Source organism: Pyxicephalus adspersus, chromosome 5, assembly GCF_032062135.1.
Source record: "Pyxicephalus adspersus chromosome 5, UCB_Pads_2.0, whole genome shotgun sequence".
NCBI classification, from domain to species: Eukaryota; Metazoa; Chordata; class Amphibia; order Anura; family Pyxicephalidae; genus Pyxicephalus; species Pyxicephalus adspersus.
The window spans coordinates 138,711,454-138,727,714 of record NC_092862.1 but is presented as its reverse complement, the minus strand read 5'-3'; the positions used below and the strand labels follow the sequence as shown (position 1 = coordinate 138,727,714).

General features: G+C 38.3%; 1 protein-coding gene across 2 annotated transcripts in view; it reads left to right on the top strand.

Moving 5' to 3' along the window:
• The window catches only part of SLC25A13 (solute carrier family 25 member 13), a 105,847-nt gene that overhangs the window by 80,397 nt on the left and 9,189 nt on the right, over nucleotides 1–16,261 (top strand). Inside the window, exons 14-15 of one of the 2 annotated variants that reach the window (XM_072412916.1) lie at nucleotides 8,424–8,564; nucleotides 11,142–11,280. In XM_072412916.1, coding sequence (XP_072269017.1) covers nucleotides 8,424–8,564; nucleotides 11,142–11,280 — 280 coding nt within the window. The other variant, XM_072412917.1, reaches the window with a different exon arrangement.

Genomic DNA, 16,261 nt, shown 5'->3' with positions numbered 1-16,261 from the left:
CAGCGATGTGTGTGGGGCCATCTGTGCGAGTCCAAATGAGGAGGTGATGGAGAGCAGTTTGGCCAAGGAGGGATGGTTGGGTTCATCCGCTGCAACATTAAAGTCACCGAGGATGAGAATGAGAAAAGAGATGGGAAAAAATGTGTGGGAGCCAAGAGGCAAAGTTATCCAAAAATTGTGATACTTGGCTTGGTAGACAACAACAACAATGAGGGGTAAGGGACTTGAGACGGACAGGGTGGACTTCAAAAGAGGTGAAAATGAGAGAGGTTGGGGTAGGAAGGACTCTGTATGTACAGTTAGGTGAGAGAATGAGACCACACCACCCTCTTTGTTGCCAGGTCTAGGGGCATGTGTGAAGTGCAGGCCTCTATAGGTGAGAGCAGCAAAGGCAGATGATCCAGAAAAATCCTCATAAACTTTTGGCACACTCAGGTTATCTGGCAGAACCCCTCCTGCATTTGCTATATCAGCATTGGCTGCAACTGTTAAAAGGCCAGACCTTGTGATTTTTTTTATATGAAAGCACTTTGGTCCCTCTGGTGCTGGTCATGTAATCAAATTTAGGAGATGATGAAAGCTTATCAGAGCTTCTGCTTGACCAGCCAAGTCTACACATCAGTCCCTTTAATACCTTTAGCACTAATCACGTGAACAGTTCTCAGTCTGTTCGGTCATTTGAGGGGGACCTATGGAGTAATTCTACTGGCAAAATATGTTTCAGCAGGTATTAATGTAAGAAGTCAGGATAGGGATCTGCATTTGTGATTTTAGTATAATTAGTATAATTCTGAATTACCAGGCGCTTATCAGCTTTGTTTGAGTGTGCTGTAGGTGCAGTATGATGTAGACATGTTACCATTAGCCTCTGCAATACACATTTGGCTGGGAACTTTAAATGCAGTGACATACAACATGCCAACAATGTGCAGATGTTAACATACCATACCCAGTTCTTTTAAGAATTGGATAAGCTGCATTCTATGTGATGTCACTGGTTATCAGTGAATGGATAGCTGTCAGTATTGGATATTTCACTGGTTTTGAGTGACCGGATAAGTTAGCTTCTCAGTGATGTCACTGGTTTTGAGTGAATGTATAGGTTGCCCATTTAGCTATCCTTTTGGTACTTAGTGAATGAGTAGGCTGCAAGCTAAGGGAAGCCACCAGTATTTGGTCAATAGTTAAGCAAGAGTTGAGCTTTCTCTGGGAACTCTACACAAGCATAAAAACTGGAAAATAATTCTTGTAGCAGAAAATGAACAGCTTTATTGAAGAAACCCTTAAAAATTGTTTTAATTCTATCGACTGATAGAAAATAAACAGTTGCTGCTGCAAATAATGGTTGTCTTGGCCCGAGTTTCATCATCTTCAAAAAGTCACCCAAACAACCATTTGTTAAACATTTAGTTGCCATGCTCCCTTTTCCTGTAATTGGTATGATCCATGCCAACCTCCTGATCTGTGCCACTTTTATAAAACCTTTGTGTCTGTCACTGCTCCTAAAGCTTTCATAGGATCCGTGTCACATAAGCCCGCTCCACTTTGCTTTCCAGTCAAGCGTCACCAGGCGATGACTTTCAAGACCCCTGGGAGTTCACCTTGCTTGGTAATTACTGGGAATTAGCACGCATGGATAATTTTGTCCACTTCTCCATTGTGCCATTTTTCTGTTTGTAAATCCGATTCCTCTTTTTAAAAACCGCGAACCTCTGTGCTCTGTGACCCTGCTTCAGCTAACAGCTTTTTAGCTGCTTTTATTGCATTAAGTCAATGCGGTGATTGTGTCTGGTCTTTGTACAACATACAAAACAACACTTTAACATCCGAAGGTCAGCGCTAAGAAGGGAGACCAGAGGTTTGTGTCGTGACAGACAAAGATATCATCATTAGTCTTTAAATTATATTTTATTTTGTAAAAATGTAACTTAGAGGGCCAGAAAGTTGGCTTTGCTCTTGTTGTTTTGACCCATTGAATGGAATGTTATTTTGAACCGTGTTAATGAAATATACTTCAAGATGTTGTTTTAAGCTTGGGCATACAAGCAGAATGATATCATGAGGAGAATTTCATGTAAATATATTCAAAGCCTGGTTTAATTAAATTGGTTCTTGATCAGTAGCTATGTAAATAAATATAATTATTACATTTTTTTCTGCTAATTTTCCCTAGCTAAATTATCAGCTGTCTGCTATCGGCCATTCCCACTTATTGTTTACGTTCTTATTCTTACATGTGACAAAAGTTGAAAAAACTGCCTATTACATTGAGGGAGCAGAGTTTACTCCTCCTGGGTACAAGTCTATCAGATGTATAGAATGAGAAATGACCACAATCTGGCAGAACATGCCCATTTTAATAAAGCAGAAGTTTTATGTGCTTATATTTGGTTTCCCTTCATCAACAAGCTAATAAATGTATTAACTTCATCATAAAACCTTTACATTCTCATTCCATAATTTATTTCTGACACTTTACCTTCATCACATTTGCATTGCATGCAAATCAAGGCTGGTGGGAGGGCCTGACAGGGAAGCTGTACATAGCTTCCTGAAAATGGAAAGTTGTAATAACACCTACATGTGAATCTGAGCCTCCATGATTGAAAAGTTGTAGCCCAGGGACAGTATAGTTAACAAGGAAAGGCCTTAGATGAAGCTGGATGTTTTCCATCCAGAAAATTAAGGGGAAGGTCTGTCAAGTTTTCGTTTCTAATGCACATTTCCAAAACAAATGCCAAAGGCAACAAAAAGTGGGACTAGAGGCATCTAAATAACATTCAAGTATAAAAATAAAATACCAACAATCTTTATTCAAATAGGTAATAAAAAACTGGAAATATGTGAGGATCAATTCATAGAGGTTTCACATTTTGGTCTCAAATGTTTTCAACTCCACACGTTTCACAGATGCTGAGGTCCGCTTCATCAGGAGTGATTTGAGACAAGAAATCCAAACATGTCTAAGCAATTTGCGAAGACAAAAGTCAAGTACTAGGGAGTTCCTTCACAAGAAGCTCTGGTAAAAACATGCAGAGAGATGGCAATGCTGACAAAACACCAAGGATATATATATATATATATATATATATATATATATATATATATATATATATAGTGTGTGTATGTGTAACAGTACATAAAACAATTTCAGTACAAGAGATGAGACTATACATGGCTGATGGCAAGGTTGGAATTTCGGGCTTGGAAACGAATGCACTTCCGCTATAAAACTATTACAGTAGTTCTAACCCCAGTTACTAAAATCTCACATTAAGTTAATTCATTATCAGAAGTTTTCACTATGTTTAAATCTGCAATTTTCATGAAAATACTGTGTAATCTTGCAGTAAAGATCATTGTTCAGGCCCTTCCTTTTCCTGGGTCATCATTGTTTCAGCATTGTGCTCCTCCTTTGTCACTTTGGTAAATGTCTCCCTGGTGGCGACCACTTTAAAAAGGGCAACTTCAAGCAGATTTCACAGAGCTTCTTGCTTGTTAGGTAGATGGTTCTTGTGTAAAATGGCCATGTAACAAAAACCCAGGTTAGTCTAGTTGTTGTTGGGAGGGAAAAAAAACTTTTATAGCCCTTCAAGCCCAGGGCTTTTTTTTTTTTCCATCTTGGGGTTTCTATATTGCACAAGTCCACCGCTCTTTATCAGTAGTCTCAAAACTCGCAGTGCATTTTAGCTAGCACATGCTTATCTATGCTTCCAACCACTCACACTTAGCAGAATGGGAGCAGGTAGGAACTAATATTTACATTCACTGTGATTGTAGTGGATTGCAGTTCAGTTCCAGGGAACAAGACTCTGGAAGAACTGCATGACAAAGCGGTTGTCATACACTGCAGTTGAGCATAGAAGGTGAGTAGGGGTGGATGGAAGTGGCTAACAGTGTGGTTTTCACCCACGGGTCTGAAAAGAGCCTAAATTGGGTGGAGGCCAACCCTTGCACCTTAATAATGGTCCAGCTGTTTGCAATAACAAAGTAGGATGCAGTAAGGCTAAGGGAAGGAAGGTGATATTTCCATATTAAAGTCTATTGTGTTTCTGCTACCTCTGGCCACATTTACAATTTAGCGTGTCTTATGTGCAGGCTTGTATTGGTAATTGACTAAGTATTCATTTTTAGAGTAAAAACGGTATGTACAGTAAAAAGCAATAGTCTGTGTAGTGTAGTTTTATTCATTTCCCACCATTTGTATGCACAAGTACATATTACAGTAGTCTACAATATGCTTGCCCTGCAGCACAAACTTTTCTCATATGTTACAGAAACAGATAGTGACGGTTTTTATTGTCCATTGAGGTATGTCGGCAGCCATTTTCAAGTAAATGGTCTGCTTAAGCTGTATCCAATGGAAAAAAAAAAGGTATTTTATAGATTGCAATGTACCAGTCCGTAGATATGGTGCTTCAGTTAGTTTTCCATTTTGAAGCTTTTTCAACTTTTCTACCACTGATACATTTCCTTTATTACCTTACTGTATTAGGACAACAGAAACCGGATTCTAGGATAAAATCTTATTGTCCATGCAGATAACTAGAAACAATGTCACGTAGCAGTATAGCCAGAGAGCACAGAGTTAGCTGAAAATACACTTTGGGGTTCCTAGAAATTATCATACAACTTTCCCCTACGATTTACACATTTTCCTAATTCAAATAAATTAGGTAAAGGTATGAATTCTGGGTGAAAACATTTTTTAAAATGCACCCCCCTGTGTTTTCATAGCTACGCTTTGCTTAGTAAATGCCATATACTATTTGGAGACAAGTCACAATTTCCTTCCAAATTTCCCTCTTCACCAAGTTAATTTCAATACGTTAACAGCAGCCAAACTAGTTGTACACAACAAACACCGTTACCTAGAGGGGAAAAGGAATAGCTTGACAGGTCCTCCGCCTAATTGCTTTTGTACTGTCAGTCAAATGGGGTGTTCCAGAGTTTGGCTGAACTTCTAAGCACTGCTGCCACACACATAAAGATGAAACAATAATTTTTGTTTTGAACGTGGCAATGCTGGTCAAAACTTGTGATGTTTTCTTGATAATCTGTTGGTAAGAGTTGAAACATCTCTTCTACAGAATTCTTCTCCACCCTTTAGTCATCCTCTTCATCACAATTTTCAACACTCAACACTCCCCCCCCCCCCATATCAAAAAGGACAGACCGGAACCTTGTTTTGTGGTTTATTTTTGTGATTTGTTATACAATACACAATAGGGCACATAACCTAGTTCACAAGTCAGCCTATTTTAATGACTGTCTGTGATGCATGTTCTAAAATTAAAAAGCTTTATAATCCAAACATATGTAAATATTTGGGCACAGCAATTAAATTCAATGTTCAATTAACTCAAGCTCTGCTGGGAAAATCAAAAGGTATATTTAAAAGATCTTAAGTCACAGACCTCATATTAGGAATTCAGATTGTTAAACACGCAGTCATATTTGTAATTGAATTTTCTTTTTTTTTTGTTTAAACGTTTGTAGTCAGTCTGCAGGTAGTTTTTTCTATTTCTAGCTTAACTCTAGGAGGCAGCAGAGTGGCTGCAATGTCAGCTTTCTGCCTATAAGAAAACTCCATGTCCCTTGATTTCTTAGAGAGTCATGGATGGGGGTGTTAAACTCATAGGGTCGTATTTAATAAAGCTCTCTGAGGCTGGAGAGGTTACACTTTCATCAGTGAAGCTGGATGATCCAGAAAACCTGGAATGAATTTCTTCTAGTCATTTGCTATTTGTTAGAACATTTTTTGAATCCTGGATCAGATCCATTTCAGGTTTGCTGAATCAGTTAGCTTCACTCACGAAACTGAAATAAATCAGACCCATAGTCTCATTTCACCTCAGCACAATGGGGTGGCTACAAGTGAAGACAGAGAGCCTGAATTGTAGCCACATGCATTAGGAATGCAGCTTCAAGGATAGAGAGTCCTTATGTAGACTAATTATACTGTAGCTTGTCTGTACAGCTCACACTCATTTGTTCATTCTTAGTGTCACCTAAAGCAGTTTTTTAGCACAGCAATAATTTGTGCGTCTGTACAATGGCTTTACGTGGCAGTTGCCCTATTACATAATTTTACTATCATTTGATTCTGCCACTAGAGCTGTTGTTTTTTCACTCCCTGTAATAGGATAAAGATAGAAAAATAATACATCTTCTGGCAGGTTTAACAGCTATGAAAATGGAGATCTTAGCAGAACAAACACTGATGCTGTAATACCATTAAAAAAAAACTATATTGTATATTGATGAGGTGGAAAAAGAAGCCTAAAAAGCTATAAATACCCTAATTATGTTATTAAAGTTTTTTGTGTTGCCACCTCCTAGGATATACAACATATAGCGGAAATGAAGTTCCTTATGGCCGAACTACTATAGAAGACACAAAGTAATGTGGCATTAAAATCTTACACATTTATTAGATATCTTGATTAAAAGTCATAAATTACAATGTACAAATTTTTAAATAACATTGGTAGCTTCCAACACGTTTCACGGGAGACTCGCTTCTTCAGGGGGTTTGCCAAGGAAAGAAATCACTTTTCATACACAACCAGCGCTGCGTAATATGTTGGCGCTATATAAATCCTGTTTAATAATAATAATAATAATAACCATAGGTTATGTCATAATCATACATCAAAGTGGAGAGGGAAATTAGTTGAACCAGACATCAAATAGTGGGAGCCATGTTGTTTACCCAAAAAGGCATTTCACTCTTGTATCATCAAAGGACATCCCATAGTATTTGAAGATTAATTAGCCAAAGAAGAAAATGTCTTACCTCCAAACAAAGCAGGTTTAAAAAAACAAAAACACAACACACTAAACCTTGAAGATCGGAATATTTGCTATGCTAACTATATTGTATATGTAATTTTTAATTTTCCTTGTTTCACTACAAGGAATATTTCCAAACTAGAATCATTATACAAGAAACAAAAAGGTTAATTTGTATTGACGGTTTTCTGCTATGCCTTTATTTCTGGGTAATCACATTTATCTGTTGGGTAAATGTCTTATCGAGTCCTTCTGATGCTAGCTAGCCACATAGGCGTTGAGTCTTCCTCAAATAGGAAAGAATTGATGAACAGAAAAATGGTAAAATGTTGCTACTTTTTTCACATTTAATTTTAGGTATACGTATAGCCAAACTTAAAACTGTAAATGTTATGTCAAACTCCTCTGTAGATCAGCTTCTTCAGCACTGCTAAAATGTATTTAGTCCTGCCATATAATAAAAGTTTTGATCCAGAGGCGCAGACAGTTGGCTTGCAGGCCTCTAAGTTGATAAATTATCTTATTGGATTGTCTCATATCAGTGTGAGGATGCAGCCAGGATAGACTGTTACCTTGGGCCTGGTTAATTAAAGCTCTCCGAGGCTGGAGAGGATACGCTTTTATTAGTGAAACATGGTGATCCAGCAAATCTGGAATGGATTTCCTCAGTCATTTGTTAGCAAACGTTTTCAATCCTGGACCAGATCCATTCCAGGTTTGCTTGATCACCCAGCTTCACTGATGAAAGTGTATCCTCTCCAGATAATGGACAACTAAGTCAGGCCCATTATCTTTAAAACTGAAGTAATTTTTTGTTTCAGTATGTTGTTATATGTATGCTTATACTCCACCATTACACCATTTCTTTAAGTGACACCAGGACTAGATGTAGCTTGTGTCAGCAGTGGAGCGTATAACAAAGGTTTTATTAAAGAATGATGTTGAAATCCATTTTCTCCCCTTCTAATTTATTTTTAAAAATTGCAAACCTTAGGACACACTAACCTAAATAAATTGTGATGCTGAGTCTTGCATTAACTGTACATACTCTAAGTAAGTGTTTCTCGATCTTTTCAACGGGGGGGACCCTTGAAATAAATTTAAGGTCTTCAGGGAACTCCTATATTTATTACATCCACAGCTCACAGTATATTAGTGTGGTGGTCAGTGGGAAGAATTCCTCTTACATTGCTGACCATTGGGAAGAATGTCGCCCTTACAGATCGCCAAAACGATCATTGGGGTCACTTAAACTCACTTGAGAGGCAGAAAGTGCTTAAGGAACCCCTAGCAACCTCTGGTTGAGAATCGCTGCTCTAAACGTTTGCAGTTAAAATATTGCAACAATATTAACACATGTTCCAACTATTTGCTGGCATTTCTATTATGGTTTTTATTGTTTAATAATCCAATTAAAAAAAAATACTGCATGTGATAAAGGGTTACAAAACAATTAAATGTGGTGCCCTGCATTGTTATACTCCGTCCCTCAGGACTACTGTACTGTTATCTGTTCCGTTTGGTTTATCTGAATATTATACCCTTGTTTTATTTTTCTATTTCAAGGCCTTAATGAGGCTTAATAGTTTTTGTAGTTTTGTAGTTAACCTCATTTTCTTTTATTCCAGGCTGGAGGCTCGCAGGTCATTTTTACCAATCCACTGGAGATTGTGAAGATCCGCTTGCAAGTGGCGGGAGAGATCACTACTGGCCCCCGTGTCAGTGCACTTACCGTTCTCAGAGACCTGGGCTTCTTTGGCCTTTATAAGGTATTGTAATTAGGAGATCTGTGTGCTAATAAGTGAATTTATTGAATTGCAATTCCAGTGGTACTCAGCCAGTGTATGCCAAATCTTTAACTGAATTGGGACAGAGATAGATTAGATTTCTGGAAAGCAAAAGATCTTGTATTAAAAATATACGTATTTATCATTGATATTCAAAGCGAAAATAAACTGAAATTTTTTAGTCCCGGCACAGAGGAATCGCTGGGCGCCACCATCTTCAGTCTTCTCTTCTGATCTTCTTCCTACATCACCCTATCTCGCACTGCGCAGTTGCGAGATCGGGTGACGTAGCCTGTTGCAAAGGGAAAAAAGAGAGCTGATCTCACTGTGCATGAGTGAGAATGGCATCTCTTTCCCCTTAGCAAAAAAAATGCCCCTTCTGCTCATGCCTGAGATCAGACATGTGCAAAAGGAGTAGCCAGCGCCTTCTGGGATGCGTGACGTACATATCCCGGGAGGCTCTGCCCTCCCAATAAGATTTAAAAAATAAATATAATTTAACGTTTTTACTTTACTGCACTTGTTTACTTTTTACTACTTGACTACCCTTGTAAAGATAAAATGTTGTGTTTAGGCCCGCTTTGTGTGTTGTTTCTTATGCAAGATTTTTTAAAAATCTAATATATAAATTGCACTATACAGTTTGTCAGGTATATGTGCACTTTGCTGACTTTATTTTTTTTTTTTTCGTTTCCTCAATTATTAAAAAAAATAAAGTAGATAGCAAATACGTATCCTGTGAGTACTACAGGTAAAACTTGGGTTAATGACTTCATGAAAAGTGGGGGGAGTGCAGAAGCTGAAGAAGTGACTGGCTGCCTATTGTTTACAACCATTGACTCCAAATAACAATTCAGCATGCCAAATAATTTCTAGACCTGTAAGCTATGGGAAATAAATGGAGAAGGAGGTGGGAGCTTCTACAGGTGCCAGGAGCATTAAATAACCCTGGCAGACAAGGTGCACCTCTGTCTTGTATAGCTGAAGCCTTCCCCCTTCAGTCTGGCATTTTTTTCTCTCTCCCCCTTTACACCAGACAATGTGCATTCACTGCAGGAGACTGGCCTAAGCCTGAGTCTCCCAGACCTGCTGGCTCCTTCTGCCCAACCCAACACAGAGGTGCCTTTGTCAGCGTAATTACTCTCCTGTTGTTGTAGAAATGGTTGTTTAGTGCTGGGTTGGAATATGCAAGAATTAGCATGCTAAGGAGAGTTCTCCAGCCTGGCGGATATACTGTTCGTCCCATGTTCCAGTACCTGCCTGAAATGCCCTACCTGTTTGACAATACAGTAGCAGAATTACATTTTTCCTTACCGGCCTTCACTTTTAACGTAAATAGTTTCTTTTTTGTTGTAAATTCTAGACTTTTTGTACTGGAGGAGAAAAAAGTGAAGAATTGGCACATTTGTAAAAGCTGTTTATTTTAGTTTTCAGTTCTGTACAAACAAATGTGGCGAAAGAAAAGAAATGACAAATGTAAAGAAATGTAAAATCTAAAACACTTCAAGCTGATATTTTAGTTTTTGGTAGGTGGAGAGTGGAGCTACAAGACTGTAAACTACTTTTCTTGCAGATTTTATTGGTCCTTCACAGGATGCTAAGGTCTGTATGCACTCTGCTGTCATTTGGCGGGGTACCAATCTACCTGTTGGATTTTCTAGCAGATCTCCACATGTTTTGTGTTAAGTTTTTTAAACCAAGTATATTCTTTTTTTATAAAAAAAAATACCTTATCTCTGGCAATGTATGCTGCAGTAACACCACTTTGCTACTGGTCCTCTTTTAGGCCATTTAATCCTCAGCCAGTTGTCATGGTCAGGGCCCTTCACTTTGTGTCCCCACATTTGCCTTGAGTTTACAATACAATGCTGCTGTGACAATGATGTGGTAATGTCAGTTCCACTTTATGCAATATTGACACCAGCTATGCAAGAAAGAAGAAAACCCCAAAGCATAACGTGACTTGGCCGAAGGAACCAATATTCCTTATTTTCTATTATTTGCTCATAATTTTAGGAATTAAAATTATGCAGCCTTCCCTGTAAACCATTCTAATCTATATTCTTATCAGGCCCAGTTCCCTTTAATTGGTTTGATACTTTCAGTTATGGAGCATGAACAAATAGATTGGAAAACAGTTTTGAATCCCATCAATAGATAGGAAAGAAGGTCATTATTCCTATATAATCCCATATGTCTCTAACTGGCACAATTTACATCCCATTCCATTCTCCTATAGATTGAGAGGTTCAGAGAATACTTAGTATAAGTTAGTGTCTGTCCTACCAAGAATGATTTATGTTTTATCATTAATAGTCAATTATTTCCATCATTAACTCTCCAGTAGGAATCTATATTGGGTACACATCAGCCCAGATAATAGTTTGGCAATGCTGGTGATGAACCTGTCAAAGTCTCAGCTCAGTTGGGTAGCATATAAGCATTTCATCACCCTAAGATGTCACAGTAAGGAATGCATCTTGTTTCTATTTTGTGTTATAATGTCTGTCTGTTCTTTTATGGCACTGTTCTATATAACTATAACTGGTTTCATCACAGGGTGCCAAGGCATGCTTTCTCCGTGATATCCCCTTCTCTGCGATCTACTTTCCCTGCTATGCTCATATGAAGAGCGCCTTTTCAGCAGAAGATGGCACAGTGAGCCCAGGGTATCTACTTCTGGCTGGTGCCATCGCCGGTAAGCGTTGTAATGTTTTTTTTAGCATATAGAACATTTTTATGTGCATAATATTTTCACTTGTTGCAAAAAAAAAATGTTTCTGTAAAATTTCTCTTTTTCTGTAACAGCTCACTAATTTTTAATTTTCCATTACTTTCTGTTACCAGAACAATTTGAGAGTAATTCCCAACTTGTTCGCATAGCAATAAAACCTATATAGGGCTTGTAATCCTTTTCTACTTAATCCCAAAAAACACCCAACAAACTCAGATAGGATTTAAATATTTTTTCTCTTTTAGGTTATTGGGGCAGGGTTGGTTGGCATCCCTTATTTTGATCTGGAATCATTATCATGAAATCACTATGAAATGTTATGTCTTCTGGTGGCTCTTATAAAGCGCCAACATAATCATCTGAACATTCCAGTTTGACATAATCATGCAGAGTTAATGTAATTTTATAGTAACCCTAGGGGGGCCATTCCCGCTATAGTTTGCAGTTGAATTGCTGTGGGTTGTGAAGTGGTAAACAGCAATATCTTTCATTATTATTAAATTATTATTATTAAACAGGATTTATATAGCGCCAACATATTACGCAGCGCTGTATTCATATTTGACAGTCGTAAATGTTTAAACTGTAAAAATATATATGTATATATATATATATATATATATATATATATACACACACATATATATATATTTAATTTGGAAGAAGCCATTATCAAAGACTGTTGTATCATTTTGTGGACAGTGTTTCTACTTATTCATTATTTCACCCTCTTTCATCCACAACATTTTGGTCTAACAGACGGGTCAGATTCTAGGAAACAAAAACTAACACACTTTTACTGTCCACGGCTTTCTTTACCTGCCTAATAACACTGTCTGTTGTAGTTGGTGATTAATTAATATTTACAAAAATCACTGGGTGGTCTTTGGCATTCCTAACATTTTTTTTTTCAATATCACATAAAATGTTACACAGGATACATCCTTTGCTTATCTATCTGCTGACACGATAACCAATGTAAGGGTTTTATCAGGATACAGGTACACAAGAGGGACATACTTGGATCAGAGTGGAAGTTAAATCTGTGCTTAAGGAGCCATTCTTGTTTCAGTGTGTTTCCCATTTTTTTTAATATTATCTTGTATTTATATAGCGCTGACATATTACGCAGCGCGTTACAAAGTCCATATTCATGTCACTAGCTGTTTCCGCAGGGGCTCATAATCTAATGTCCTTACCATAGACATATGTCTTTAGCACAATCTAAGGTCAATTTTGAGGGTAAGAGAATTAAACCCACACAAACGCTAATAAGTTTTGCCTAATGTCTGTGTTTTTTTTTCTTATTTATGTTGCTGTCCAGAAGAGTGACAGAACATACACATTGCTTAAATGGATCATGCAATGGTTTTGCACAGTTTCATTTATTTATTTTTAATGAATTTATTCATTTATTTCGATATGATTAGGTTTCATGCTGGCCTGTCCACACCTGTCGCTGCAAAACCCTCTTGAACAGGGCTGTAAAACTCAAATACACAGAGGGCCTAAATTTAAAATTTGGCACCTCGACTTGGTCTAAGTTTTAAATGTATTGAAAAAATTGAGGACGTTTAGTGCTTTATCTCTATGCCTAACAAAAACAAACCCCTCTACACACACTTTAGGGTTGAAAAGACTAATTTCTATCTATGCAGCTTTGTGTTGTTCATCCTCTCACATCACAAGTTTGTCTGACACTAAATATTACACTGTGCAGTCTCTAATGGATTGAAACAAACACAATGCCCCTGGTAGTCAGGCACCATGTGATCATTGCCTAGGCTTTGTGTCACATGATGGGTGTACAAGAATAATATCTATGTATTTGCATGTATTGAAAATGATGATGTGAAGTAGTAACATATTAGATTCGTCTATAGAACAGTCAATAGAACAGAACAACAATGCGGGCCACACATGGGCTGCTGGTCTATAGACATGAGTGATGCCGGATATTGTAGTAGCGGGCAGGTGGGCCAGATGTATATAATTTTCTGAATTCTTTTGGGTGCCAAAAAAAGGACCTTGCTGGCCAGAGTTTGACACCCCTGCTCTGGATGGTACCTCCTCTTGTGGCACATGGGCTGAAACATCTGATTTGTTCCTAAGGCCATCAGTTATTTGGGTGCATACTGGATGGCTCCTCCTTAGGAATTTAATGGATCTTCATGCATGCATAGAGCAAGTTTGGGACTGACCAGAGAGTTTACATTGGCAGCTGAATGGCTCACTGCATGGGTCTCTCGCAACACCCAAACACTTGAACCAAAAATGTTAAATCCACAATCAATACCTTTACTTGGATGATAACATTTAATGTACGTGTAGTGTTGTCACCCTTTCCTTCACCTTCCTACACCTTTGCTGGATTACCAGTTGCTGGTAGACAACACAATAAAATTGTTACATCTGGGCAGCATCCTTCTCAGCAAGACTTGCAATACCACACACCAGAACAAAATGAAATGGGAATCTACCGTTTAGATAAACATTTAGCTATGGGCAAATAAAGTAAGTTGGGTAACGGACAGAGGAGGATTTTGCTGGTGAATTTTCTCCTAGTTTATTTATTGCATTACATTTTCTTTGGTAGGTGCACCAGCAGGGGATTGCACTGTACAGAGTTCCTTTGCTGCTAATAACTCGGACTGAATACTAGAGATTTAATAAAATACTAGTTGTAGTTTATGCCAACAGCTGCGTAATATGTTGGCGCTATATAATTCCTGTTTATTAAAAATATTATAAACTTTGGTGTTTTATCTTAATGTACTGATATGTTTTGATTTTTTTCCTTGACTAGAAGCTATTCCTTTTTCTCTTATCTTGTTTCCCCCTTCTTCCTTACCTATATGATCAGATAGAAATGCCTTTAGAACCTGCCTATATCCAACCTTTTTCTCAGGAACAAAAAAAGCCTTGAGCATGGCAGTCCACGTGCAGACCTATAATGCAAGCGCCTATCGACAAGCCAAACGGCTTCTGAGATTCGGCCGCTCGCTCTGTCTCTTTCAAGCTCCCGATGTGATTGCAGACGCAGATAACTCCCTTTTGATGTTTAGTCACACAGGCTGCCTTTATACTTTCATTTCTGTCAGGCTTGCAATCTACAAGGCCGTGAATCTACGTTTCGCTGCACCATTTCTAAACACATTTAGAGATATGAAACAATACATTTCAGATTCTGGAGGAGGGGGAGAAGGAAAGCCTTCTCCTTTGTGGCATATTATCGTAATGTAATACATGGCCCCTGAAATGTCAACCTGCCTGACTTAAGATTGTCATCTGCACTTCAAGGCTTTCAGCGTTGCAGCATTGTAAGCTGGGCCATTAAGGCACCGGAAGAAGGGAAAAGCTGAAATATGAAACTATAGAATTGGCATGAGTAGACCTGAGGTTCCTTGTCAGCTAACGGGGCATGCTGAGACTTGACATTATATAGTTTAGTGATATTGTATAGTCAGACCACAATAGCGAAAACACATCGTATTTTGGGAAGTGTAGGACGGGGATGGCTGTAATTCATCATTACAGCTATTGCCTAAAAAATGTATTCCTGAAATAGTTTCATTATGTGAAATATGAAATACATATATAAAGGTCAAAGCAGCCCTGGGTCACTGGGAGCACCTTGTAATTATTTAGTAGTGTGAAAATCCCAGTTCAAAGCTTCTTAAACACTTCCTGGTTCATCCCATCCTTCCATATTTATCATGATGCTAATGAACTTCTTTAAATTGAACCAGTTACATATCTGTTCTGCATCGCATATTATCTGTGATTCCCTGTTCTTTTCTATGTATTGCAAGCAAATCATTGCTGGTAGGAGGGGGCAGCAAGTGCTGTACATAGCAACATCATAGCACTATGCCTCTGTTCTCTCAATACAGAAAAATCACTTATGTGAATGCCATCACAGCAACTCATAATGTGGCTCAGTGTTTTGTATTGCCCCTGCATGCCTATGTGCACACCTGATATCTGCACATTCTTCTGATAAAGCTGCAGATGCTGACCTGGGATCATCTCCTTCATTACCGGGTTTAGGGCATCACTGAGCTCCTTGAACAGTCTGTGGTGCTACTTATCAGAGTCCCAAATGGTCTCTGTTGAATTCTGATGGTGGGTCCAAGAATACAAAAAAAGTCTCCTATCCGATGCGTTTCGCTGATAGGCTTCCTCAGGGGATGTGTGGAGAACGTTTAAGAGGGGGAACCCTTCACTTCACATGTGAAACCTAATTGTATTTACAAATGCAGGGAGGGCAGGGGTGGGATACAGGGAGCAAAAATACTGTTGCTTTATTTGCTACATCTCCCATCAGTTGCTGCTATCGATGACTCTTACATGATTGCATAAAACTTCAGATCCTTCTACTACAACACAACACATCTATTACATTTTTTTTAAGGACTGATATTATGGAAAATCTAAACCAAGCTGCCTTAGAATAAACGTTCAAATCTTCCCCTGCTCTATGGAGCCCACGAGGTCTGCAGCCAAACCAGTATGGTCTGGCGGCATAAACTGACCCATTTCAGTGCAATAAACTGCCGCGCGGAGAAGAAAGTGTAAATATAGCATGCCAGAGGGAGATGTAAAGTAAAAATTGTAAATTGTGGTTGAAAGAAAATATTACATACATAGAATTAAGCTGCTAGTCTTGACAGAGAATATTTCATTGCGGCCAAAAATACACTTACAAGAAACGACAAACAATTCTGTGAACTTCAGCCACAGATCTGTTATAGACTGGATCTCTAACGTGTTGACATGTTACGTATAAACTGGAAGATGAATATGATACACAAGAAAAAATCTTCACTCCTTACAGCAGACCTATTAAAAAATAAAGCTTTGAAGTAGGTGCTGGCGTTGATAAAGATATAATAGGAGTGCTGAAATTCATAGCTTGTGGAGAAAATGTTGCACTAGCCTCCCA